The following is a 26915-nucleotide window of genomic DNA, read 5'->3' on the forward strand; positions in this document are numbered from 1 at the left end:
CAACCATCCCTCAGCAAACACCAGCCCCTACAGATGACCTTGCTGGGTGCTTACCTTCAGCTTTTCAAAACGATCACTGAGGGATGCCACTTGGTGGTCCCGGTGGCGGCCCACCAGTTTACATAAGGCACAGATGAGCTGGTCATCAGCAACACAGTACATGTTCACCTTCTCGTTCTCGTGCTCCAAGCACGTGAGTCCTCGGAAGTGCGCGTCAGGCACGGGTTCCACCAGACGGTGGCTGGTGAAGGGCTTCTTGTTGGGGTGGGTGGCCCGCAGGCAGCGGTCGCAGTAGGACACCTCGCAGGTGATGCACGTCTTCACCGCGTCCCGCGGGGGATCCTGCTCGCAGAACTGGCAGGCGATCCTCTCGCCGGCCACGGACATGGTAGGGCTGTTGCGGTACGTCCTCTCGCGGCGGCTTTCGCTGGGGGAGTTGGGGCCGCTCAGGGATGCCTTCTGGAAGCGGTCGATGATGTTTTGAAGGGTCACATTCCTCTTGAGGCCCTCCAGGCCCCGGTGGTTGAGGGAGATGACATAGCGACACGTGGGGCACTGGAAGGCAGTGATGGGCTCGATGGACTCGCTGGAGGAGCAGCTGGACACCAGGATGCGGTGGGCACAGCTGAAGCAGAGGCTGTGGGCACACGGCAGCAAGAGAGGGTCTTCAAATAACTCCAGGCAGATTGGGCAGGTCAATTCTGACTCCAGTGTTTCCATCTTTAGTTAAAACGATCCTGATTCAGCATCAAAAACCAGGGAAGGTGGTCTGGTACCTGGGAGAGAGGAGAGTAGAGACATGAGAAAGCAGCTCTCCTAGGCAGCTCCTCTCCACCAGAAACAGGCACCCAGGGGAGTCAGATGCATCACCTCTGCAACACCCCAACACTCTGTGCACCCCAACACTGTTCTGACAGCCCAGCCAGGCTCAGGCAAGCACAATGGCATGGCTGAAGTGTCTCACCATACCGTCCACCTGAGCCGAGCCACCAGCTCAAACCAGCACCCAGAGGTGCTGCGGGACAGGAGAAAGGGGAGAATGAGCAGCAGTAAGCTCCTCTCCATCACTTTCCAGCCCAGCCAGGGAATAGGACTTGGACAGCAAGGGTGAAGACAAAAACAGGAGAAACCACATGATTTCAAGTTTCTTTTAGTGAGCACTACCCAAGACAGAAGCAGGGGGCCATGCTGGTTTCCCATGTGCTGCTGCACAGCAAAGATAAACCTCTAAATATCCCCTCTAGCAGCTACACAGTCCTGTTTCCTTTTGGTGAAGGGGAAAAGGTGAATCACGTCCTGGAAACTCTGAGCAAAGTGGGTCAGGAGCTCTAATGTACCATTCTCCTGCTCTGTGTTTCTCCCAGCCGTCGCCTTTTAGGAGTGGGGCGGGGAAGGAAGAGCAGCGAAATTACAGTCTGCAAACTTCCATCTCTCAGCTGTCCTCTGCTGCACTCCAGCAACAACCAGGGATGCCCAAATCAACTCCAGCTGGAGGCAAACAAGCTCATATTTTTAGATCATCTCCGCTGTGTGAGGCTGGAAACGGGTTCTCTGCAAGTGACCTAACATGCTGCTGCACTGTTTCCAAGCTCCAGTTTTGCAGAGCACCAGGTTGCACCACAAGCCCCGGACTGCCTCCGCCAGTGACACAGCCCACTCCTAAATGCCGTCCCTTCCACAGACCCAGCAGCCACTGAGCTCCCTCTCCACCCGGGCTGCAGGACAATTCTCCACCCGGGCTGCAGGACAATTCTCCACCCGGGCTGCAGGACAATTCTCCACCCGGGCTGCAGGACAATTCTCCACCCGGGCTGCAGGACAATTCTCCACCCGGGCTGCAGGACAAGCAAGCAGCAAGGCACTGGGGCAGCACGCTGACACCCCCATCTTAATGAAAGCCCTATTGAAACTGCAGTGGGCACAGGATGCAAACCCACCCCCAGACCTCACGCTGGCCTCTGGCAGGTCTCTGGAAAAAAAAAAAAAAAAAAAAAAAAAAAACAAAAAAAAAACGGGCGGGGAAGAGTAGGTGCCAAGAAGAGAAACTGCACACTTCTCAACACAGCCACACACGGGCGTTAATTAGTGAGGAGGGGGACAGGGTGGGCTTCACAGCAGCCCCACTGACTTGAGCTCTGCTCTGCATTGGAAGCAAACCAGCAATCAATTAATCAGCCCCGCTGCTTCCCTGCGGGGACCCAGTGGAGGGAAGCACTTGAAGAGCTACACTCTGCTCCAAATTAGTGTGCCGCTGCTCTGGGTTGACACTGGCTGGAAATATCTCCTGCAGGGGAGAGAGAGAGTTTAATTATCCAGTAAGGGGGAGCAGGGCAGGGTCTGGCCACACAGGGCTCAGAGATGGGAGATGCTGGCAGGAGCTGAGCCCTCTGTGAGGATGTCCTGCACTGGAGGAACGTTGGATCTGGGCAGGAGGTGGTCCCAGACAAGGAAGTACAGAAGGAGAAGGCTGGGGATTTCTTTCCAAATTCATGACAATATGGCCTCTGGCAAGGGGGATGCCTACGAGGAAAATGGCTTGGGACTTTGGTGCTGGTACACCAGAGGCAGGAGAGGTGAAACTGGGTGTTACTGCCCGCTAGCTGCCATCCTGGAACAAGGGATGACAGGATTTTTTTTTCAAGCCCAAAGACCCAGCCAAAGTGCCTTCCTCTCTTCAGCCCACAGCCCAGCAGCCTTCACCAGGAGCGAGGCTTTGCTTTCTAATTAAATCAAAGGCAGGAAGAGACAAACAGCAGGAACAATCACCCAGAAGAAACAGCACACTGTCATCCCCCAGATCCAACTGGCTGCTTTGATTGTTTCAACCCCGCTGCATGTCACCGCCTCTGTCCCACCACAGACCAGCAGCCATCATCAGTGACAGCTCCTGGGTCACAAATTCAGCTACAGGCCCAGCAATCCCCCACCAACTGACAGAGCATTTTTCACCTTGTTCACTTGCAAGAAGCACTGCACTGAGTGTTACTGGCTCCCACTCCTATCAACTGATGAGTTCAGGCTTTGTGTGATAGACATTGGGACAGGTCTGAGAGCTAAGCATTGCTCTGCTGCCTACAGACACCAAACAGCCACCCAAAGTCAAGGTCTGAGTAGCAAAATCTCAGTCCATTATTGTTCCCTTCCATTAGCAGCATCAGGATACAAGAGCGGGCCCTGTTTGAGGACGACTGCCTGTCCCACTGCTTGCTGGGCTGGCAGCACAGCCCTTCTGCGCCTGCACATGGGTTTCTCCCACCAGAGATGCCTCAGAGCTCAGGAGCAGAGCCTCTCCCTACCATACCGCAGCCTTCCCAGCCCTACCCCATGCCACCCCAAAGCAAAGGGCAGCAGCCAATGGCACACAGCAACACAGGATCGAATTCAGCCTCTCCTTTCTCACCCATGCTCCAGATCATGCCCAACAGCCAGCGCACACATGGTGCCTCCAGGTCTCCTTCAGCTCCAGCAAGTCAGGCTCTGAGGGATGCCCACTGTGATACCCATCCCCGTACAACAGACGGAGTCCCATTCTGTCACAGCCCAGCAAGAACTCCCTCACCCCAGTGCTACTGCAGGAGCCAACCCGATGAAAAGCACCACAGTGCCCAACCCAGACAAGTTTCCACCGCCAGTTTCCACTCATTGTCAGGGTGCATGGGCTTCAGTTTGGGGAGAAGAGGAAAAATACTGTCAAAAGCAGCCGTAATCTGAGCGTGGATGGGATGAACCAGCAGAAGCAGGAGAGGGTCTGGCTGCAGAAAGCCCCAAGAAATCCCCCTGGGTGGGCAGGGGAGGTGGCAGCAGGGCCAGGCAGTGCCTGTGGCTCAGCACCCCAAGAGCTGGCAGGGCAGGAGCAGTCCCACCTTTTGCAGGTATTTTCCAATTCACCTCCTCCCGCCAAGCAGCTTCGGAGCCTCGAGCAATCCCAGTGCTCTAGGGCCAGCTCCAGCCTCCCCTGTAAGTGGTGCTGGCAGTCGTCCCCAACCATGGCGGGGGCCTCTGCCTGCCTGCCCCGGGCAGATGGCTGCTTCCAGCGCCTGCAAATGGCAAATCACACAGGTGCCCTGCTGGGACTTGCCCGCACCAGTCCCTGTCTATCGCACTATCTCTTCCTAATTGCCTGAAATAGGATTTGCAAGTGCCTGGAGGAGATTCTGAGTTCTTCCCCGCATCAGCTCAAGGGGCTTATAAAATTAAGCAATTGGATATTTAGATATGTTAATGTTGCAGCAACCTTATCAAGGCCTGCCCAAATGCAGCCCTGCACATATCTATACACACATTTTTTAATTCCCCCCCCCCAGCCCCAAGAGACATGGTGGAAAAGCAGCTGCTTCCAAAAAAGCTGCGGAGCACAAGGGCTCCCAACAGCTTCCTCTCTGCGGCCCCTGGTGCTTTTCTCAAGCCTTGGAGCCCATCTCAGCCATGGGAAAGCAGTGGGGAGGAAGCGCTCCTGGCCGTGTGCCCGGGAGCTCTCGCACACTCCGTCCGCAGCAGCCATCCCCTGCCGCAAGCCGGATCTGCCAGGCCCCCCGCACCGCGCTCCAACCCCGGCAGGACGAGGGGGCTTCCACTGCACAGACATAACACCACCCCACCTCCATCACTGCGGCCACAGGCAGCTCCCCGCCCATTCGTTTTGGGCACTCGTGCTTGAAAAATCTTACAAACTGCCTTTGAATCAGGGTCGGTCCCTTGCTTTGCTGGGACACTCCAGGTAGAGCAGCTGCCTCGCCATAACAGCCCGATGCTCCTGGATGCATGTACAACCCCAGCATAGGGAGCAGAGCACCTCTCACCTCCCCAGTTTATCCACAGGTTCTCTCTGGCCAGCAAACACAAAGGAAAAAAACAGGAAAAAAAAAAAAGGACAAGAACAGGATAACAGGATTTGTTTCAGAGTCTGACCAACAACAAGAAAATAATTTAAAAATAAGGATTGGTGCAAGAAGGTCCCCAACAGCCTCTGCAGCCACTCATCAGATGCCTCACGCTGTCACAAGCTCCTGCCTGTCTTTGAAGCACCCGGCTTCGCTGCCATCTAGGCAAAAAGATGCAAAAAGTTTAAATAGCCTTTTGCTTTGTTCCTGAGGGCCGTTCTTACGTTAGTCTTGTTTTCCTTACTGGGACAACATCCTTTAGATCCAAGATAACTGAGAGGAGCCTCAAAAACCAGGCTGGAGCAGAAGCAGGCACGAGGAAGCTCTCTCAAAGATGCACCTGGGTGAAGCAGTTGGCGCTGCCTTCGAAGCCTTTCAAGCCTCTCACTTTGATGTTTGCTTTGATGTCCAGGATTGATGTGGCACGAGGAGTAGCTGATTAGATTAAAATCTGCTTTGTTTAGAGTCATTAACTCCCTAAATATAAAAGCTATAAAATATTAACACGGTTTACAAACGGCTCCGTGTCACTTGTGCCCAAGGGTCAGGTGGCCCCAGCCACGCTCACACCAGCCCCTGGGGAACCTCCCAGAAGCTGGGCAGGGGTGCGACTACAAGCAGCAGTGGTTTAACAAAGCAGTAACATAAACCCAAACATTTTTGCTGTGGAAACGCCTGGGTGGGATTTCTCCCATTGCGTAACACAGAGGCACGCGGCATCCTTCCAGCACACCTTCGCTCGGCACGACGTCGATGACGAGTGGTTTTAGGTGGGTGTCAGTCGGCTGGTGGGCACCCATGCTGCTGAAGGCCAGTCTGTGCAGCAGATGAGATGTGGGCAAAGCACCCTCCTGCACCACCGTGACTGCCCCCCCCTGCTGTGGGTGCATGCAGACCCAAGAGTGTCACACATCCCCACATGCTGCTCCATGCCTCCCCGCTTTCACTTCCCGACGGATCGAAGTGTGGGAGACACGACTCACGGAGAGGACAAATGCAGGAGAGATGCACACGTCCGTGGCCCCTGCAACCTCACCAGGATCACGGCTCAGGGCGGTGGGAGCCTGCTGGGTGCCACCTGGAGCCTGTGTGCCAGCCCAGCAGCAGGGAATGGCACTCAGACCCCAGCCCCCCAACCTCCCAAAGGGACAAACCTCATCAGCAGCACTTGGTGTGAACACCCCCATCCTCTGCAATTCTCTGACACCATGGGCAGACACTGCTCTGCCAGGCACATACACATACCAGCGCATCAGTCAAGACCAAGCACCTTCCGTTCATGGGATAAAAACAACCCCAGTGACAAGCTGTCACTGATACTTTGGAACAGAATCAGCTGCGTTAATGTAAGCTCTGTTCAAAACCCAAGGGAAATAGAAAAAGTGAAAAAAAATAAATATCAATCAGTGACTGCCAAAGAAAGGGCAGAGCTGGAAGGGAAGGGGAAAGGCAGGAAGAACCAGGGTGAGCAAAGCGATGCTGTGGGTGCTGTGGAGCTGGTAGCAAAGCCAGCTGCCAGCTCCACTGGGACACAGAGTGACCTGTGCTTTTACTCTGAGCCCAGCTTTTTGATGGGCTCCAAAACTCATGTGCTGACTCAGAGAAGCATGAGCCCCAGGGCTACACGGGATATCCTTAGCAAATTATACCAAGAGTCGTTTGATACAAAGGTTCCCCTACCACCTCTGACAAATTATTATTTTTACAAGATCAAAGCCAAACATGCTTCATTGCTACCTCGAGCTCAAAAGTTCATCGTGAGTGATACAAAGGTTTGCCACCACAGAAAGAAGGGAGGAGAGGAAAACAGCAGGACGAGATGCTGTTCAGGGGGACAGCCCGGTGTACATCACCTAAGGCCACGGCTGTCCCGTCCAAAATTCCCCTTGATACCTCCAACCATCTTCAGACACTCCCAAATTTCCCCTGCTCCTTCTGCTTGAGGTTTCCCCTTGGCTTATGGTGCAAGAAAGTTCTTGCCCATGCATCCATGCCATGCAAGCCCTGTGCCATGGAGTTCATATACCAAAAATCAATACAACACATCATATCTGTGTTTAAAACTAACAGCTGCATTTTCTTTTAATTTCTGGGGCTTGGCCACAACTACATCTTGAAGTTGGTCCTCCTACCCCTGCCCACAACCAGACATGCAGCACAAGGAATGCTGCAGCTCTTCCCAAGCCCTGCCAGTTATGGGTTTGATTTATTTAAGATGCAATTCTCAGTTGCTCTCCAGGCATCAGCATATAATTATTGTATAACTGTGGATGGTTTAACAGGCTAAAAAAAACCAGTCCCATCCAGCATTTGGCTTTGCTACCATTTGGTGGTGACAAGTCCATGTGCCTTGGGCACAGTGAGCATCAGCCTTTGCCAAGCTGGACACAGCAGCACCTGTTTTCATAAACCACTAGAGAGAATTTAAAACCCAACAATATACATGTGTAGGTCACATTTTTCCCTCCAGCACACCCTCCTGTTCTCTGCCAGCCCTCACTTTTACCAGTGTTTGCTAAGTCCACCTGAAATTCCTCTTAGTCTCCGCCAGCACCAAAACTGGGCAGGGCTTTGCCAGCCTTTCAGAGTCAGAGCCTCACACTGTAAACCTTGCTGGACCTGCTTAGGCAAATGCTAACTCTTCATGTTGATATTTTCCACACCAAGTGCAATTATTTTTATTTTATCCTTTTATTTTTTCTTCCTCCCCCCCCACCCCCCAAAATAAATTCAGCCCAAATTACTCAGCCACTTCCAAGAATAAGGCTTAAAAAAAGCCATGTTGCTCCACCCGTACATTAAAAAAAAAATTTAAAAAAATATGGCAACCCTTTCCTTACTTGGCTCCACGACAGCAGGATACGAAATCTGGGCAGCAGTTGTCTGTATGCTTTTTGTAGTCCTCGAGAAAATAAGTTCAAAATTTGATTGCTGTTCAGGGCAAAATAAAAATCCCCATCCAGCAGCCACGTCCCACCCTCAAAGAGCTCAGGCTGCCCAGCGCGGCCCCCACTCCAGCTGAGCAGGACCCTCCCGCAGTGACAGGGATCCATCCGCTCACTGATTTGACAGGGGAGAGGTGCTCCCCCTCCGCTCCCCTCCAGCCCTGCCAGTGACAAAGTGCTCCTGAAAACATCAGCTTTTCCAACAAATTGCCCTAAATTTGCCCTTGGGATAGGTCTGTCCCAAGAGAAACAAGGGTCCTGTGAGGAAAAAGAACTCCTGACTGTCTAATTAGCAATACCTTCCTACCTAACGAAGATACTCGAGGGAGAGAGAGGGGAGGCAATTAGGCTCATCCAGCCAATTTAGACCTAGTATTACCTCATTTTTCTGTGCTTGACTTGCAACCTTGATATGCTGGTGCACGTGGAGCTGCTATGCATATTTAACTCTAAATTTCAAGCTTAAAGTCCCAGACCGGTGAAAAGCATCCTTCAGCCAGGCTGTCGCTGCAGCACACGCCTCTTCGCCTGCTCTTTCCTCCCAGTAAATGTGAAAACATCAAACAGAATTTGGCCTTTCCTCTGACAGTTCCTGCCTTAACAATTTCCTTAATAACTTCGCTAATTTGTCCAAGCCTTTCTGAAAATACAAATAATTCATCTCCCAACCACCCTCCCCAATCATTTTACTGCAATACTGAAAAAAGAAGAAAAAAAAGCTCTGATTAAACTGGATTTTCTGTATAAAAGCCATGCGTTGTTGTCCTTAATCTATCACACTAAAGCTCAGGCATTTCCACACGAGCTTTAATTATTTTCTCAGCCAATTTTCTTGGTGCTAAAATAAAGCTGGCTGCTCTGCAATTCCCACAGTTCTTCTTGTACCTCTTTAAATTAAGGACAGAGCAGAAGAGGCTGCGCTCCCATGCAGCAGTTGCTTTTAATGAGAGATTACTTTTTGCTGGCAGTTCAGCTGCTTCACTGTTAAATTCCTTCAGAAGAGCTGGCTGGAGCCCACCGGGCACTGGTGATTTGTTGCTCTTTAATTTCTCCATTTGCACAGTACCTTATTCGCCAGGGGAATTTCATCTTCATTGCTGCCTACCTTGTCTTGACTGATGGAATGAAACCGTTTCACTTCATCACAACATCCTATTTCTCCTGAACTTCTCCCATCGGGCTCCGGTGATGGAGTGGAGCTCCCAGGGCTGGGAAGGGATTCCGCAACCTGCTCCGTACCCCTACACTGCTGGTGGGGTGCACCTTAAACACCTCTTCCCTTGCAGCTTGCACAACTAATTTTAGTTGGGGTTTCTGTCCCCCACATCCTAAAAAGGGATTTATTCCCAACGTGTAAACTCTAAACAAGCCTTAATAACCCACATGCAGGCACTACCCCAAGCCAGGGAGCTCCAGCCCCGCCGTCAGCATCATTGGTCCAGCACATCCCACCAGTCACCACTCCTGTCCCCACTGCAGGAGCTCCCAGGCTGCCCCTTGAGCTCCTCTGTTTTGGGGCACTGCATTTTCCATCACCCTTTCTCTCTTTTCCTCTCGATAAAATCTCTCCATTTGTCAAGCAGCTCCACCAGCCTCCACCACCGCCCAGAGATTTCTGTAGTTTCTGCATACACAAGCCGCCGTCACCCCAGCATGCTCCCTCTGATACTCCCCCACGTACGCTGCCCCCAGCTCAGCACCTTCCGCACCCAGCATGCCCTGCCGTCCTTCTCCTCCTGCCAGCACCAGAGCCGAACGTATCCCATTGTTTTAAATGGCTAATAATACTCTTACAGCTGTGCAAAAATCAATTGATTGCACTATTTGTTCTGGCAATGCAATGAAACCTTCCCATCTGCAGCCACCTCTGGATCACGAGGGCCAGAAAGTATGATGTGGGAAGGGCTCATGACAATAGGGGTTTTTCTCAGCCTAATGTTAAGCCATCAGCTGCTAATGTCCTATTTGTCTAGCCTGATAGAACTGCAGTGTAGGAACAAGCACAGAGGTTGCGTGTTGTTTTAAGTCAGTCATGACTGCACAAGAATATAAACCATCATCAAGCTGTGCTACTCATTCACCAGTATCAGGTGCCAGCCTTGCAGTATATTGTTTGGATTTCATGCGATCCTGAAAGCACCTCAAACCCACCAACATTCCCGACAGCCCTCTGCGGATGGAGCTGAACGCTTCACCTGTAGATGCAAACCCTTCGATGTGCACCCAGCACCACTCACATTTCAGACGAGCTCACTGGGAAACAGCAGCAGCTCTAAGGAGCTTGTCTTGAGGTACCTGCATGGGGCACAGATGCTATGGCCAAAGCCCACAATGTCTCCATGAGGGAAAGACATCACTTACCCTCAGGATGTCAGAGGCAAGCAAGGAACAAAGCTCATCTGCTTTTTCTTCGGTTATGTCCTGGTTAATGGGAAGATTTTACCTCTCTCCTACAAGTGGTGCCTGGCTCAGAAGCGTGCACGAGGTGCTGTGCTGTGCCCTGCTCGGCGAGGTGACAGCTCCCCAAGTGCTCCCGTGGGACCTCTGCACAGCACATGCCCACCAACAACTCCCGAGGGATCTGACATCTGGAGTTTACAATGTGGAAAGCAGATCAGGGAGAGATTTCCTGCAATTTGCTCACCAGTTCTTGCAGCCATGCACACGAGAATCACACCTATGGATTTCTCAGCAGCTAGAGCAGTTCAAAGAAACCCCTCAAACAGTGCACAGCATCCCCCAGGACCCTTAAAGGGCAATTCCCACAGACATGGCATGGAAACCTTCCCCTGCCACCTCCTTTAGTGGCCTGGGTGTTGACAGGACACAAAAAGGTGCAGAGCATCTCTCCAGTCCCCTTCAACTCGGCAGGTCCCTAGAGTGCAGCACAGTTGCTTTTGATTCCTGTCAAACGCCGCAGCTCCCCAGAGCCCTCAGCACTCCAGCAATTAGTAAAACCAGGGACTGCAGCAGCCAGGCTCACCCTCCTGCAAGCAACAGCCCATCACAGACCTCCTCTCCACTCACTGTGCCACGTCCGTCCGTCCGTCCCAGTCTCCCCAGCCATCCGCTTCTGCCTGGCACTGCCAAAACGCAGCAGCCCCCGCCCTCTGTCATGGCAGCTCGGGGGCCGAAACTCTGCAGCTGGGGAGTCACAGCGATGCTGGGCAGCCCCAGCGCACGGTGCTGGGCCCAGGGACATCTGCAGGCACCTGGCTCCAAGGGCTGCAGCGGGAGCAGCCCCACCTTCCCAAGACCGGCGCAGATGCGAGCAAGCCAGTTCCAGCCCGGTCATTAAGAAAAGCAGCTGGGGACTTGGCACACCACCAAACTGGCACATCCACCGCTCCCGTGGCCCTGGCACCAGCAGCCCTGCCATCCCCTACAAATCCTCCTTCCCCTGCCCACCAAACCCCTCCTCTGCTCCAGGTCTCACCACCTCCCTCCTTCCCTCCTTCACCTCTCCTGGAGTTATTTGCTCTCCTGCCACCCTGGTCTAACCAGCTTCTCCTCCGCTGCCCAGGACTGTTGTAAGGCAGGCAAGTGAAACACAGCACTCACGTCAGCACCGGCAGCTCCTGACAGAAGACCTGTGCCCGGCCGGCTCCTGCCAGACCACACATTGCGGCAGCTTTTCGATCCAAACCCTTCTCCAAACGCACCCCGCAGCTCTGTGTCCTTCCCCTCTTCCTCAGCCACTGCCTGCAATGCAGCTCTAGCCCAGCAATGTCCCTGCAAACAGCCAGAGGCCCCTGGCCCTGCAAGGACGAGGGGAGGGCACGGCTGCAAATGCAGTGCAGCGCAGCAGCAGCTGGCGCTTTATAACAACTTTTTGGGCTGAAGAACAAGTCATGCCTTTTATCCCCCAGATGGATGCTGCACAGAGGCATCCAGCCCTCCGAAGAGCTGCTGCAGGCAAAGACTTGACCAATGTAGCATGATGTCAGCACTGCCAGGCCCCACAGCCATTAGCTACAGAGCGAGCTGAGCCCCCCGCGTCACCACCCAGCACCTCGCTTTTTAGCTGTATCAACCATGAAAGCTCTGCTCCTTCACTAAACCAGAAGCAAGGCAAGGCAGCACAGGCAGCTGCACATAGATCCCCCACTGACCTTGGAGCAGCAGGGTGGCCAAGGAGAAGCATATTTTGAGGGTGAACCCCTCAGTCTCTCCAGAGGCTGGAGAAGCAGCAGCCCACTCCAGCATCTAGAGTCCCGGTTCCGTACTGAGCGATGAGCATATTTCAGGAACTGCATCCTGTGAGTCACGCCAGGGTTATCCCCACTCCAGCATTTCCCACTGGGCCCCCAAGCCTCAACACTGGACAGGGGCACTGCTCACCCATGGGGGAGCAGTGTTTAAAGAGGTGCAGAGAAATGACTGTACCAAAGGCAAGGTTGGGCTCATGGCAAAGTCCACTGCAGGAAAGAGCCAGAAGACACAGACCCAAATCTGGGAAGGTACCAGTGCTGCTGCAACACAAGTGTGGCACGGCGAGGAGTTGGCCTGTCACAGGCATGCCCCAGGAACCCTCATGCTGTGCAAACATTTATCAGGGGACAGAATGAAGACAGATCCTCAACCAAAGAAGGGGTTCCTCCTGCACAGTACAGCCCCATCCTAGCAAAGACACAGACCCGAGTGCGCCAGCCCGGACCTTGGCATCCCCCCGCCACACTCCCCAATCCCTGCTGCTGAGCGGCACCGGGCAGCCCCACAGGGAAAGGGACAAACTGGAACAGAGCCATGCAAGCAAGGCACAGCTCCAAAAGGGCCAAGAGCTGCTGCCTCGACCAAGGTTTCCATCAACCTCTCAGCCTGATAAAGGGCTACGGTGCGACCCCAGATGGCAGCTCAGACTGTGCTCTGAAAAGCACATGTGCTGCAGCTCTGCATCAGCCCCATGAGCCCATGAAAAAGCAAGCTGCAGACGACGACGCTTCAGTCCCGTTTTGTTGCTCAGCGCTGCCAGCAGGAAAAAGGCTATTCCAACCTCCCTGCAGAGATCCCAACCTCGAGCACTGCTAACTGGAAGGTTGTGCAAGTCAGCCCAGAGGCAGTTGCTGCTGCAGAGCCTCGCCGGGCTGCCCCAGCCCAGCACCCCTCCAGCCTCCAAACCCCAAAACCGCTGAACGCGACAGCTGAGCTTGCAACGGATGCCACGGAGTCGGGAAATTCAAAGGCTATTGTGCTGCTTTGTGCAAGTTTAAATATAACTGCACAGACTCCTTGGGGTTGCATTCCTGGTGAAGCGGGTAAGATAAACAAGGCTTCCTGCAGGAACTGAAGACAATGGGGAAATAATTAGCATTAATCCCCAATGCAGAAACAATGCAGGTAGCAGATATTTTAGACTTTCACACCCTCCCCCCTTGTCACATTCAGGAAGAGGCACCCAGGCCAGTGTAACTTGGCCCACCAGCCTCTGCTAAAAGATACCAACTACTTAAAAGGAGGGAAGCAACATGCACCAGAGCTATGGGCTTTGCTGTTTCAGGCTTCCCCTTGCTAAGGAACCTGGTGTGGGAGGTACATGTTCTGGAGACCTGTTTTTCCCAGAGTAAGCACCACCCAGGCCCATGCTGAGGTCCATGGGCATCCAGATGCTGAGGGCCCCAGCACAGAAGGTTTGGGGATGGAGTTTGCATCCATACCCCAGCCCTGCTTTGCTTCCAGCATGGCACAGCCTGTGATGCCACACCAGACAGCCACAAGCAAACTCAGAGGAAAGCCCCCACGTTGCAGCAGGGATGCAACAGGGAGGGTGCAACCCACTTAGAGACCTCATTCCTCCCTAAGTAGCTGGGCCAGAGGAAGTCCTGGATCCTCTGCTGCTACAGCTACCACCTCTTCATTTCAGAGAGAGACAAACCAAGGCTTGTTCTCAAATCATGGCAATTTTTTAAACTGTTTTCCTACACCAGCCCCTTGGGAGTGCTCTGTATGTGAGCCAGATTTCCCAGTCCTCCTCCCAACGCTGCAGAATGACAGAGGGACGTCAACTCCAGCGCATTAAACAGGTCATTCTAAGCCTTTCAAGACGAAATGCTCCTGCCCTCCGAGGTGACTCACAACCATTAGCATCCCTTTGGAGAGGGCTCTCCAACCCTCAATCACTTCTGCACATAAGCACCTTTACCCTTCATCTCTCAAAAAAAAAAAAAAAAGCACCCATTCAACTGGCTCAGCTTTCCCCCAGCCTACTCCACCTAACACTGAGATGGTTCTGCAATTCTATTTGCACGGCTTCACTGCCAGGCTTGGGGCTGACAGCAAGGCACTGAGGAGCCCAGCAGCCAGCCCCTACCCTAAGAACCCTTGCTGTGGATCTACCAGGGGCACAGCAGCGGGCACAGCATGCAGCCAGCTGTGGTGGCGCAAATCTGCTGGCAGGTTCACAGCTCCTGCATCTCCCACACCACTGACCACCAGAGAGCAAGTGGTGCTGGCTCTGTAGGGGCTGGATCTTTTCGACTTGTTGATGCCCACCCACCTGCAAGCACTAAGCTCTGCTTTCTGCAACTCCAGCTTGGCTGGGTTTTATCACCCACCTACAGCACTGGCTTGGAAAGATTTGCACCCCCACATCCAGGCAAGGGGTAGAGATGACTCAGCGTTACAGGACAGAGGGATGCATGGGCACAACTTGACCAGCTCAGGCAGCAGCAACATGCTCCTGGAGGCTCGCTCAAGCCCCTTGGTGATGCTCCAAGCACCCTGGGCATTTATCCATGTGGCACACTACAAGGCAATATCCCCATGCAAGGCTGCTCATGCTCTACAGTGAGAGTGAGGAGGCTCCAGCACACCAAGGGGACTGGTATGGCAGAGACACTGCCTGCCCCATGCCCCACCTTCTGCTCTGGATGCCACCAAACACCCACTGTGGTGGTCCCTTCACACTTTATGTGGCACACCACAGGATGCTCCACCAGCGATGCAACACTTGGCATTCTCCAGGAACAGCCCTGGGTTCACTCCTCTTCCTCCAAGGAGTTTTCTGATCAAAGCCAGGTTATCAGCAGGACACCAGTAAGGCTATGCTGCTGCAGGACACCATCCACCATATCACACAGCTTGTACCAGGATGGGGATTAAACACTGAGCAAGCAAGACAGGTCCTGAGTGCACACAGCCAGGTTAGAAACAAGCAGTTCACCAAGTCACGTAACAGAACAGATTGTGGTGAAAGACTAGGGCATAACCCTTAAACTCTCTGCTCTGAAGCCCAGCGCAGGCTGTATCCCAGAGCACAGTGAATAACTACACAATCCTAGCCTACTTCCCCAAAGTTTATGTGCACACAGGTTGCCTCCATCACTACTGGTCCCCAGCACAGCAGCCCACACTCCCCAGCCAGCATGGCTCTGCCATGCTGCATCACCCCGAGGGCTCCTCCTTGATCCAGGGGGCAACCCAGACCATTTTCTCGGTGTGCAGGGGCTACGGAGCTCCTTGCCATCCCTTTCAGCTCTCCTTAGACTCAATTCATGAGATGAAGCAGGTAACTACAAAGGTAATTTCCTCCTGCCATTGCCACTCCCTCCCTGCGTGCTGCTGGAGGGAGGCAGAGGATGGCTTTTAGGAACAAGAGGCACACAGCACAGACAATACCTACTATATAACACTGAAGTGTTCTTTTAAGAATCTGAAAGAAAGAAAATGCTCTCTATTTTGCATTTGTAATAATCACAGATGCTGTAAGAGGCTTGCTGGAGATGTTTTACACGCAGAGGGGCCTTTGCCTCCGAGAGCATCCAACTGCCTTGATTCTCCACGGGAAGCCTGCTGCATCTGGTGAAGAATAATAAACGCAAATCCCGAGGATGCTAAAGGGAGCACAGCACTTTGCAGGTTACATAGGGACTGCACCAGTGGCCAAAAGCTTCAGAAAGTATTAGCAGGAGTGAAAGAGTTTAAAAAAAAAAAAAATTTGTATAAACCAATTCAGCCTGGCATTCCCAGACCATGGTCTCTCTCAGCCAAGGGCTGGAGCGTTGAGCAGCTTTTCAGGCATCATGGAGGAGCCCAAGCCCCCTTTCCTGCCCATTGTCATCCCCAAACGCAGCAAGGACATTGGGGCCAGTGTGGGACCTGGATCTTCACCAATGGCAGCCTCAGCATGGCAGAGGGCATCACCACCCTTCACTCTGAGGAGACACCAGCCCTGTGGCATCTCGAACTGTGACGCACGTCACCCTGCCACCAATGACCCCTGCAGACCAGCTCGAATTCCCTCCCAACAAGCAGGGCAGTAACACTGCTTGATGATAATTCATGAGATGAAGTGCTGCTAAAAGACTTCAAGAATCCAATAAAAGGAATGAAAAAGGTTTAAATATTTCATGCCAGAAAAATGCAAGTGTAAAACATGGAGACAGGGGGCCAAGGCAGTGACAACAGCCAGCACCCAAAAAAGCATCCTCCAATGACAACCAGAAGCTGGGTTTCCTCCTTTCAAATCATAATAAGACAAAGACCAGTGCAATATTCTTCTTAGACATCAAGTTTCATACTATAGGCAGATTCTTGCAGTTGGCACACTGGCAGCCCAAACACTGTGAGTGAGGTGCCCAGGATACCAAAAGCAGAAGCCACAGCATCCCTGTGCTTCATATCAGTGTCCAGGAGTAAGCTAGCAAGGGCATACAAGAAAATTTAGCAACCTCTTCCTCAGCAGCAGAGCTCAGCACCCAGGCTCTGCATTTCATACTCCTCATGTAAACACGCAGGGACTTGCTGCCTCCCTGCAGACCCAGTGCCCAGTGAACTCTGCCCCTGAGTGCAGCCTCCCAGGTGCTGGCTTCAGCACACAGCACAGCTCAGGAGTCATGCCCAGCCTGGGGATGGGAGAGGGGGAACAGCAGAGCGGGAAGCATACCTCTGGCATGGTGCAGGATGTGGCCCTGGCACAGCAGGAGCGGTCAGGAGGCCCTCCGAGGCTTGGAAGGAACCCAGCCTGGGAGCCACCAGCAACAGGGAGACCAATTGCAATGGGCTTGAAAAGAGATAATCGAGAGCAAGGAGATGGTGGTGGGGAAATGGGAGTGGACGTGCCAGAAGAGAAGGGAAGAGACACAAAAAGAGATAAAATAAGCCTGTACTGCAAGCAGTGAACAGGAGAGAGCATCTCTAGCAGGGCATGAGGAAGAAATCCTCCTGGTCCGATCACAAAATGGCTACAGAGCATTTATCAGAGGCAGCTGTGGAGTGCCAGGGAAGAGGAAGGGCAAGGGGGGGCAGGAAGATTGGGATGGGGCAGTAGGGAACTGGGACAGTGTGGCAGATGCTTCAGGAAGTGAAAGGAAGGACCACGATTTCAAGGGAGAACAGGGAAACCAGGAAGTTTCGATTTGGGGACTAAGAAGAGTCCCAAGAGGATAAAGAAGAGGAGCCTGTCCCTGGGAGAGGCCACCCCTCATCAATGAAGAAACACGAGAGTCCCCAGGAGGAAAGCAAGCCTGAGAGGCAAAGCACAGAAAAGCAGGAGCTCAGGAAAACCTCAGGCATGGTTGTGGGGCCAGCAGAGATCCCAGAGGACATCTCCCACCCATCAGCCATGGAGGAGAAGGAACACGCCAAGATGATTACGGCCAGGATTGCTTCTCATAGAAAAGGCCCCGACACATGCAGCTCAGCACCTACCACCCTCCTGCAAGACAAAGCCCAGCCTGTTCCTCCTTCCTACAGGCACACAAACACTTTCAGCACCAGGGAGCAAGAGATGGAGCCATCTAAAACCAGAGAAACACTCCAAGCAAAAAAAAAAAAAACAACACCACCACCCCCCCACACCCCCCCCAAAAAAAAAAAAAAAATCAGAGCACATTTCTGGGGTGGGAAAAAAAGCAACACAGCAGACAGAGGCACCAGCAGAGAGACCTGAGGCCAGGTCCCAGCATGCCACAAATATACCGTGATGCAAAGCGCAAGCCAGAAGAAATCAGAGCAAATTTGCTAAACAAATGCAATTGAGTTTGGCTAATTCTCCAGCACTCTGCTGCAGCTCGGGATCTCGCAAGGAGAGTTTCAGAACCAGTTGAGACCCTTGCTCTGTGCTTCAACCCCTGTACAAACTGTTGAGCTCTGGGGGAGCTGCTTACAGCTATGAAAAAACGCGAGTGCTAAAGGAAAGCAATCCCCAGAGAAGTCCTTGGCAACACGAGCGGTGCCTAAACGAGCCTGCCGTGTTTACAGACAGGGTTCAGGAGACAGCCGACGTGCGCGCAGGCGGCTCCCGGGACATGCTGCCGGAGAAACTCCAGCAGCTCCCGAGCGCCAGCTTTAAGAACACTTCGGATGCTTTAAGATAAACAAAATGCCTTTACATGGCCTGAGCCAACATATTTCTGCAACAATTTAGAGTTTCTGGATTTCTCCTGTGCCTGAAGCATCCCACTATCCAAAACAGACAGAAGGAACGGGGAAAAGGCAGCACAGCTCTTCTGCCCCACATCAGGGGTAACCAGTGGGTGACCCTCGGCACGGCAGGGCAGCTGTGCTGGGCTTTGCACAAGCTGCAACTCCACAGCTGGAGACAGAGACAGTCCCCAGGAATGGCTGCCATCACTGGCAGGTCCCTGTGCCCCAGGGACACCCTCACCTCCATCCCTGCCGGGACATCAGTGCTAAGCTGGGGCCTTCCTGGGAGGCTGGGGGTGGGGGGGGGCACCACATCATTGCAGCCAGCAGGCTTGTCTCCAGGCAGCTGAAACCCTGGGGTGACCTTGAGACCAGCAGTTTCAAGGCCAAAAGGCCCCTTGAACAGCCTGATGACACACATAACAGAGGCCACCACATTTTGCCCCCAGATCAGGTTTGCCTTGGCACTTCCCCCATTTCTCAGAGGCCTTTGGATCCTGACAGAGCACATTTCTGGAGCATCACTGCCTCTCTTTTTCCAGCAATTCATCATGCATACCATTGAAAATCCATTCCTTGCTTCTCATCTGAATTCCCCAGCCATTCTGGGGGAGCTGAGCAGGCAGCAGAGCTAGACTGACCATGCAGAACAACTCCTCTAGACACCACCGCTGCCTTTATGTGCACTGGGCTAAAAGATTAAAATTATTCTTAAATGCAAGATGCTCTTGCTCAGCTTGCCTGTAACTGCCTAGGAGAGTTTTTCTCTCCTCTGGACGGTTGCAGGTTGCAAAGTAGGAACATCTGACATCCACCCAGCACTGACACCCAGTGTGTCACCCATAGGGTGCCCCACACCCTCCATGGCCCCTTCTCTCAGCAACATCCCAGCCCTAAACTGGTTTATTATTTTCTTTGATGTCTTCCCTCCCCAGCCATAAACCCGGCTGTTTGGGTGACTTCTGGACCCTAGGCATCAATTCACCCTCCCTCTCTGTATTGCAATGATTATTCTTCCAACTACACTGCTGACCAATAGCCCCACACTAACATATGCTGGGCTTGTGGAGACAGTTCGTCCCCTCCTTCCTCACACCAGAGGAGGGGGCTCCCAGCAATACTGTCCCTAAAACAGAGAGTAATCAACTGTCCCTCCTTTGCCAGGAGCACACCTGCCAGCGCCTCGCTCTCCCTTTGACAAATAACCCCTCCAGACTGCAGTCTCCCATATTAAATTCCCTTTTAACAGCTGGGAAACCAGCTCTTCCCTTCGTCCCTGGGCTCTGCTTGGTCCCAGCATATCCCTCCAGAGAGAGACATCACTTCTAGTAATAACCACACACTAACAGGCTGACGTCGGTCTCTTAACACAAAAGCCTATGAGATGACAAGTGCACAGCCATCGCCTCTCCCCGACTTCTGTGCTGCAAGGCAAACACGGAATCCACTGCATCCCTCCTCCCCGGGGACCATGGGGCACTGTACTACCCCACCAAGCCCACCACACTCCCAGGGACTCTTGGATGAGAAACCAGACAAGTCACAGAAACGCTGAGGTCCGCAGGAACCTCTGGGGATGGAGACCAATCCCCGCTCAGGCAGGGTCACCTGGAGCAGGCAGCCCAGGACCATGGGTTTTGAATACCTCCATGGGTGGAGACTCCACAGACTTTCTGGGCAACTTATAGCAGCATTTGACCAGTCTCACAGTAAAAAAAAAGGGATTTTCTTGCATTAGATTTCAGCTGAAATAAGTAAGAAGAGGTGCAGACACTTCATCCATCCAGGATAAATCCCCTTGTGCAGGGCTTCCGAAGCCTGGATCCACATCTGCTTCCTTGCACGGGCAGCAGATCCAGCTCTGGGGCTTTGGAGCACTTATGAGAGGGATGCAAAGCTCCTGTGCCTGTCCCTTCCCCACTGCACAGGGGCTGCAGACTCCTGCCACCTTCACTTGCCCCATTTCCTCTCCCCCAAGCCATCTGCTTACAACCACCGCTGGAGAGAAGCTGTGGAGCAAGACAGGCAGACAACCAGTCCCACACACGGCGGAGCCCTGGACACTCTTGCCGGCAATGCAAAGCCCCGCAGCATCTCAGGCACCACTACCACAAGCCCAGCAGCCACCAGTGCCACCATCACACAGTGTCACGGTGGGGCTCCACACGGGTGCTCAGCAGCAGCACCCAGCAGCAGCCTGAGCCAGTGCAGCATCCAGGAAAAAGCCCAGCCTGCTCCTTAACAAAGCATTAAGCCAGGTCGCTCTGCAGCTCAAAGCAGCGCCACCAAATTCCTCCCTTCCAGGAGACCCAGCTGGGCAGCAAACCGGAGCAGCTGCTCACAGCCTCACCACACCAGGGTGCTCAAATGCCAGTGCCAGGCACCCACCCCAGCCCACCCCCTCCTTCAGGTACTTGAGCATCATTAGATGGCCTTACTCTGCCTGATTTTATCAGCCCAGATACACAACCAGATTTAGTAAGGTTCTTCTGATGATTGTCCATGAAACACATTTAACTAGCTCCATGCCTCTTTGAAAAACCAAAAGCTAATTTATTCCACATCAACTCTGACTTGCTGCTGAAGGATGCTGCACGGCTGCATTTCAGAGGGATGCGCGTGTACACATCTTCTCTTTACTCCCATATAGATCATCAGCCAGTTCATATTTATTACGCCGTGCTTGAATCCTACTTCAGGAAGACCTCTGTCTGCTGTCTGAAGTTAATTTTTTCCCCTTCAGTCAACAAACTCAAAATTGCGTTTGCATATTAAAATGAAATTTCATTTCTAGGCCATTACCCCACTGTGGCCTAGCTCCTGTGTCTGTGAAAGGAGGAATAAACAAACAGACCTAGCAATTCATTTCCCTCTTAGACGTGAATTCCAGTTACAAACAGTAGTAACACAGAGCCCCTTTCGTTTCAGGATCTCAAGCCATGTCACAAAGCAGGCAAAGCCTTGGGACTCCCAACATACACCAAGTCACTCATGTGCAGAGCTGGCACACAGACCTGCTAAATGTTTTCTTGCACAGCCTGCAAAAACCATCTCTTGGATTTGCCCTCAGTTTCTCACTAAAGTAGCAGGCTTCCTATTATTTCTCATACTGGCTTTTCACAAGCCACTGGGTTTTCCTTTTCCCTCTGAAGTAGAGTCCAGATAGAGATATAAAATACACAGTTTTGAGACCTGAGAGCTTGCAGCATCCAACTCTGCAACAGCTGCAAGAACAAAAAACCACAAAACCCCTCAAACAACCAAACTCCTTTCTATCTAGTTTCTCTGCTCTTAAACTTTGAGAACAAAATATCCAGCATCATTTTTGAACTGCATGGGTGAGAGCAAGTGTCCTCATTCACCCATAGGGCACTCTGGCTGATGATCACATTTGAACCAGCTCTTATCCACATCCTCTTCCTTTCCAAGTGCGGAAATCTGGCAGGAAATGCCCAAAAGGAAACAAAACCAGCTGCTAACACCCAGCCGAGGAGGAGCAGACATCCACATATCAGGCCAGGTTGCTTGCAGCAGGTTAACCAAGCATGCTCCTCCACCTGGACATATCCTAGCCATCACAGTTTTTCATAATAAACACGGTTTTCCTTGGGAAACACCCTTCAAATCCCGCAAGCCACTTCCACTTCAATTTAAAAGACTCCTGTTCAGCACAGCCAAAAACGTGCCCGGACGATCCCACCAGTGCAGCCCGGGCCAACGCAGGGAGCAGCCTTGGAGCTGTGGAGCACACCAGGCTTTTGCTGTGCACCTGGGTGATGCGGGTAAGTTGATGGCACCTGCAATGGTGCCACATCCCCTCCCTGGTCCCAGGCTCTCACAGTGGCCACTGGTACGACACAGGGACAGCCCGCATCCCCTTCGAGCACCCCTGCACAGAAGGAGACATGATGGGAGGAGGGAAAAGGGGACAGGGACATGAGAGGGATGACAGCTTGCGCTGTCTGTGAGGACTCAGGGAAAAGGGATGGCAAAGGAATGTCCCCTGCCCTTCCGGCACCCGGAGCCCAGTGAGGTTGGTTTGCTCAGCAAGGAAGCCAAGCCCAGCCGGTGACGTGGGGACAAACAAGCTGTGTGAAGGCAAACCAGCACCACCGAGCTGAAAGAGGGCAGGGAGAGAAGACAAAAAGAGCAAGAAGAGGTCCAAATTCACACACAGGCATTCCTGATCCCCCACACCAGGTCCAAGCATGCCCCAGCCCTGCAGAGCAGGATTTTTCCTAGCACAGAGCAAAGGGGCACAGCACAGTCAGGCTGTGCAGGGCAAAGAGCTTCAACCCAGCAGACGAGCGGGCACGCCAAGCTTTTTTGTCACCAAGCCCCATCCCCACACCGGGATGGGTCCTGAAGGGCAGCACCCCACTGGGCATTGCTGGGGTGTAGGGAAGCTGCCTTCCTCCTCCCAGCTGCAAGTCGGGAGCTCCAGCTGAGCAAGGGCAAGGATGTCCCCATCCTAGCCACTGCCTCCCGGACACAGGACCCGCTTGGACCCAGGGCCTGGCGCTGCTGCAGCGGGCAGGGGTGAGGGCAGCCCACGCACAGGAACAGAGTGGGGGCAGCGAGCAGAGGCACTGATGGAGCCTGGCGCTGCCAGCGAATACAATAAGCTATTTCCTGAGAAAGGCCAGCGTGTCCAGAGGCACAAAAGGAGCTATTCTGCCACCGGCTGTGCTCTCCAGCCTGCTCGGGGCTAGGGCAAGGAACAGGGGGGGGAGGCAGGTCAGATGCTGAAGCCACCAAGCGCCGCACATCTCACTGATGCTGGCAAGGCCCTGCCACCTCCACCCTGCAAAGCTGGGGCTGCAGCGTGCCCAGCTCTGCCCCCGTGTCACCTCCAAGGACAACACAAGCCATAGGCTCGGGGCTCAGCACTGTCCCTGTCTCCACACCCAGCAGACGAGAGGCAGGTCCTGGGCCGCTGGCAAAAAGAGCTAACGCAGTGTTTTCTTGCAGCCGCGCGTAAGAAAACAGGAAGGCGGCACAGGATCCGAGGGGCGAGACGCTCCCTCCCCAGCGCCGCTTGGGCTGCCAGAGCCCTGCCGGCAGCCACGGCCAGGGCCCCGCCGCCCTCGCACGGCACAAGGCAGCTTTCAGCGGCACACAGATGCCCCATTCTCCCCGCCGGTGACCTCCCTGCCCTGGCATTTTTGGGACCCCGAGCTCCACACCAGCAAGCAATCACACTGGAGGAGGCAGCCGAGGGAGGCCAGTCATCGGCTTCCCCGCCGCGTCGTCTCGTTAATCAGAGAGGCTGACGGAGTTGCTTGTTTGCAAAAGATGACGGTAAAGCCAGGCAGTCATTAAGCTGCAACATGCACTTGTCTTCCAGGGGAAGAATATTAAAAACAAGCAAAAGCAGCAGCACAGGTTCAAGTTCTGGCAAGGACACTAGACCCTGACCCCAAACCTCCCCAAGGCTGTTTGTCATTCCCCCCCTGATGGAAGATGCTCAATGGAGCATCCTCTGCAGTCACAAACCCTCCTGAAATACTCTGATAGCTCACCCTGAAGAGGGCTGCCAGCCTCAGAGGGATTTCGAGCAAGCAAAGGTGGGAATGTTATCAGAAGCAGTAACTCCCTCCAGAGGTACAAAATAATCACACTGCTTATTAGCTTCGTTTAAAGAACCGGCTGTGCAGCCTGCAGAGAAACTTCTGGTTCCAGCATCTTGGATGGGACAGCTGAAAGCCACAGTCTCTCCAGCAACCAGCCTCCAAGATGTGATGACTCCTAGAAGTCAGGAGCTGACCTGAGAGGTAACAGGCTCAGACCCCCTCCACCCTCTACTTCAAACATTCCAGCGGCCCCAACCACCGCCTGCACGAAAACCCACTCAGAGCCATAGCCCAGGGGATTCAGGATGAAAAACCCAAGGGCAGGTTTGGAAACATGTCTCCTGATCCCCTAGAGGGGATGATCAAGAGTCAAGACAATCCTGATTTTAAAACTAAGTCATCTATCAATCTCACGTGGTCTTGAGGATGATACCTCCCTGCTTATAAACATATATATGCAACAACATACAAACTGTCAGCACATCACCCCCCCCAAGCTGTGCCTGTGCCAAGGAGGCCACTGGAGCACAGCCCACCTGCAAGCACACTCTTCAAGGGAGGGAACTTATCACCCACTATAGCTTAATTTCTTTTTCTAAAGCAACATTTACAAAGCAGGCAGCACAACTCTCAGGACCCTGGCTGTACGCACACACTACTTTCACCCAATGCCACAAAAGGCTCCGCAGGGCACAGACCTGTCTCTAATCGCTTGTGAAGCGGCCGGCACACCCAGGGCTCTGTAGCAATAACAACACCTGCCTGAATCGATGCAACTGCTTCTTGTCCCTGACGTTAGTTCTTCCTCCTCATATTTCTATCCCACTTGCTGCCTTTTCCCAGAAGCATCCTCAAGGAATACCCCCTTGGGTGTGAGAGCATTCTAACACCACTGCCTGGAGCTGGGAGACTGCCACAACCAGCCTCTCTTCCTCCCAATTCGTGGCTGGTTTTAATACCCCTTTGCTAGGGGCAAGAGCCAAGCGAGGAGTTTCGAGCGTGCTCCTAGCAGGCAAACACAGCAGCAACAATCACAGCGCTGAGCCCACAGCACCTGCAGAGACCAGAGGGCTCTGCCCGCAGCCAGGAACCCAGCCCTCTGCGGGCAGCCCCACCACAGTCCCCCTCCAGCACAAACACAGGGTCACCACACACCACCTCCTCGCCGGAGCGGGGGGATAAGGAAGGGTGGGCACCACCGATCTTATTATGAGAGTCAAGGAGCAGCTCAAGCCCCCACTCGACCCCATGCATGCAGGGTGTCAGGCTGGCAGTGCTTCCCAGATGCTGCCCGGTGGTGACCTGGCCACCGAGCAATGCCAGCCAGGAGCCAGCAACGTCCCGGTGCAACGTGCAGTGCTCCGGCTGGCACCGGCCGCCAGCTTCAGCCCGGCTGCAGCAGCTCCTCAAGCAGAGCCGGTCTCCTTGAAGCCGCCTTCCAACAACAAAGGCTCAGTCGAGGTTTCAGGGCTCGCTCCAGAGCGCGAGGAGGCCTGGGCGAAAGCCAGACAGGGCAGGCAGAGCCGGAGCCATTAACACCCCGGCATGTCAAGACTTGAGGAAATGATGGAGCAACAAGAGCCATTTGCCCTCTCCAGAAACTCCACAACCCGTTCGGCAGAATAGCCCTTTGCTGCCCCAGCTACGTTACAACCATCTCTAGCTGTGCACGTTAGAGCAATGAAATATGTGGTTGATATGTTTTTGGAGGCAAGACACATAAATAAAGCGTGAGGACGAGGAAATTCAGCTCTCGCATGTCACTCAGGCGCATTTTCTAACAGCTCAACAGATTCGCAGCACAAGCAAAACACGCTCCACTTCAAGACTAGCAATAATATCTCTAAGGGCACAGGCAATAAAATGCCAGAGCAATATTCCAAGAAATACTGCCCAGACTCTCAGTACAACAGCCGGGTTTGCATTAACAGATAGATTACACATGCCCATTTCTTCCCTCTTGCTCTGAAAGAAGCCTCAGTGATTCCTGAAGACGCCAGTCTCGGGAGAACCCATTACCTTTTAACTTCCATTTAACTAAAGTTTATCACGACTAGAGCTGTGCCACGCCGCTAGGAAGGAAAACGGGAGCAGTCGGAAGGCAGCGGCTCCACACCGAGCTCCCTGCTGACAGCAGCGGGAGCCTGGAAACAAAAAATGCAGGGATTTCACATCTAGTCACCGGGCTGGGAGGCAGAAGGGGTGCGATGCGCCCTACCTGGGGAAATCGGGGGGTGGGGGAGCAGGGGGGTGCTGCTGGGTCAGTAACCGGCGGGCAGGCAGAGCCGACATGGCGCGGGGAGGCCGCTCCGTCTCCTCTCCCGCCGGGTGAGAATCGCTGCTCCCCGCAGGACGGGAACAGCGAGGGCCGGGAAGGACGCGGTGCCTCAGTGCCCCCCCCGCGGAAGGAGGGAAGAAGGCGCTGGGGCCCCCCCGGGTCTCCCCGCCGACCGGCGGAAGATGCCGGGGCGGGTTCCCAAACGCACTTTGCAGCCGGGAGACCTAAGCCGGGGTGGCGGGGAGTCGCCACCGGACACCGGCTCCCGGGAAGGGCAGCAGCCTCCCCCCTCCCACGTCCCTCCCGCCACTTGCTGCAAACCCCCGGGAAGGGCCGCGCCGGGGCCCCGCGCTCGGTATCCCCTTCCGCCGGTACCCGGGCACTGGCCGAGACTCCCCCCCGCCTCCTCCCGCTCCCCCGGGGCCGCTACCTACCAGCGGGCTGCGGCAGCCTCCCCGCCGCTGCCCGGTCATCTTGGAGGCGCGGCGGCGGCGCGGGGGAGACGGCGGCGGCGGCGGCGGGCGGCGGCGGAGCGCGGGGCGGGGGGGGGGGGGGGGGCGGTGCCGCGCTCGCTCGCTCCCGCCTCCCCCCGCCGCCCCGCCCCGCCCCGCCGCAGGTGAGCCCCGCAGCGCCGGTGTCCCCGGGATCCCGCCACCCCCCCCTTTCCCCGCGCCTCTCACCCGGGGGAGGCGCCGCCGCGGGGCTGGGCCGGCGCGGAGGGCGCCCACACAGCCCCCCCGCCCCTCCGCGTCTCGCCACGCGTGGGGGCAGAGCCGGCAGTCACGCACCCGCCCGCGCCGAGCCCCCGCGATCTTCGTGTAACGTGTTGCCGCGGGGCTGGGGGGGCAGCGGGTGTCCCCAGGGGTGCGCGGCAGCG

At 54.2% G+C, this 26915-nt stretch overlaps 1 protein-coding gene across 2 annotated transcripts in view; it reads right to left on the bottom strand.

Annotated features, from left to right (window-relative positions):
* Positions 1-26557, bottom strand: part of MID2 (midline 2) — a 117392-nt gene extending 90835 nt beyond the window's left edge. Inside the window, exons 1-2 of one of the 2 annotated variants that reach the window (XM_074915261.1) lie at positions 26473-26557; positions 55-776 (exon numbers count right to left, since the gene is read on the bottom strand). In XM_074915261.1, coding sequence (XP_074771362.1) covers positions 55-720 — 666 coding nt within the window. In that variant the 5' untranslated portion in view covers positions 721-776; positions 26473-26557. Of the gene's footprint in view, positions 1-54; positions 777-10852; positions 10886-26472 lie in introns of those variants that run through there. The other variant, XM_074915262.1, reaches the window with a different exon arrangement.
* Positions 26558-26915: the final 358 nt, after the last annotated feature.

This window comes from Athene noctua, chromosome 11 (assembly GCF_965140245.1).
Source record: "Athene noctua chromosome 11, bAthNoc1.hap1.1, whole genome shotgun sequence".
Taxonomy (NCBI): domain Eukaryota; kingdom Metazoa; phylum Chordata; class Aves; order Strigiformes; family Strigidae; genus Athene; species Athene noctua.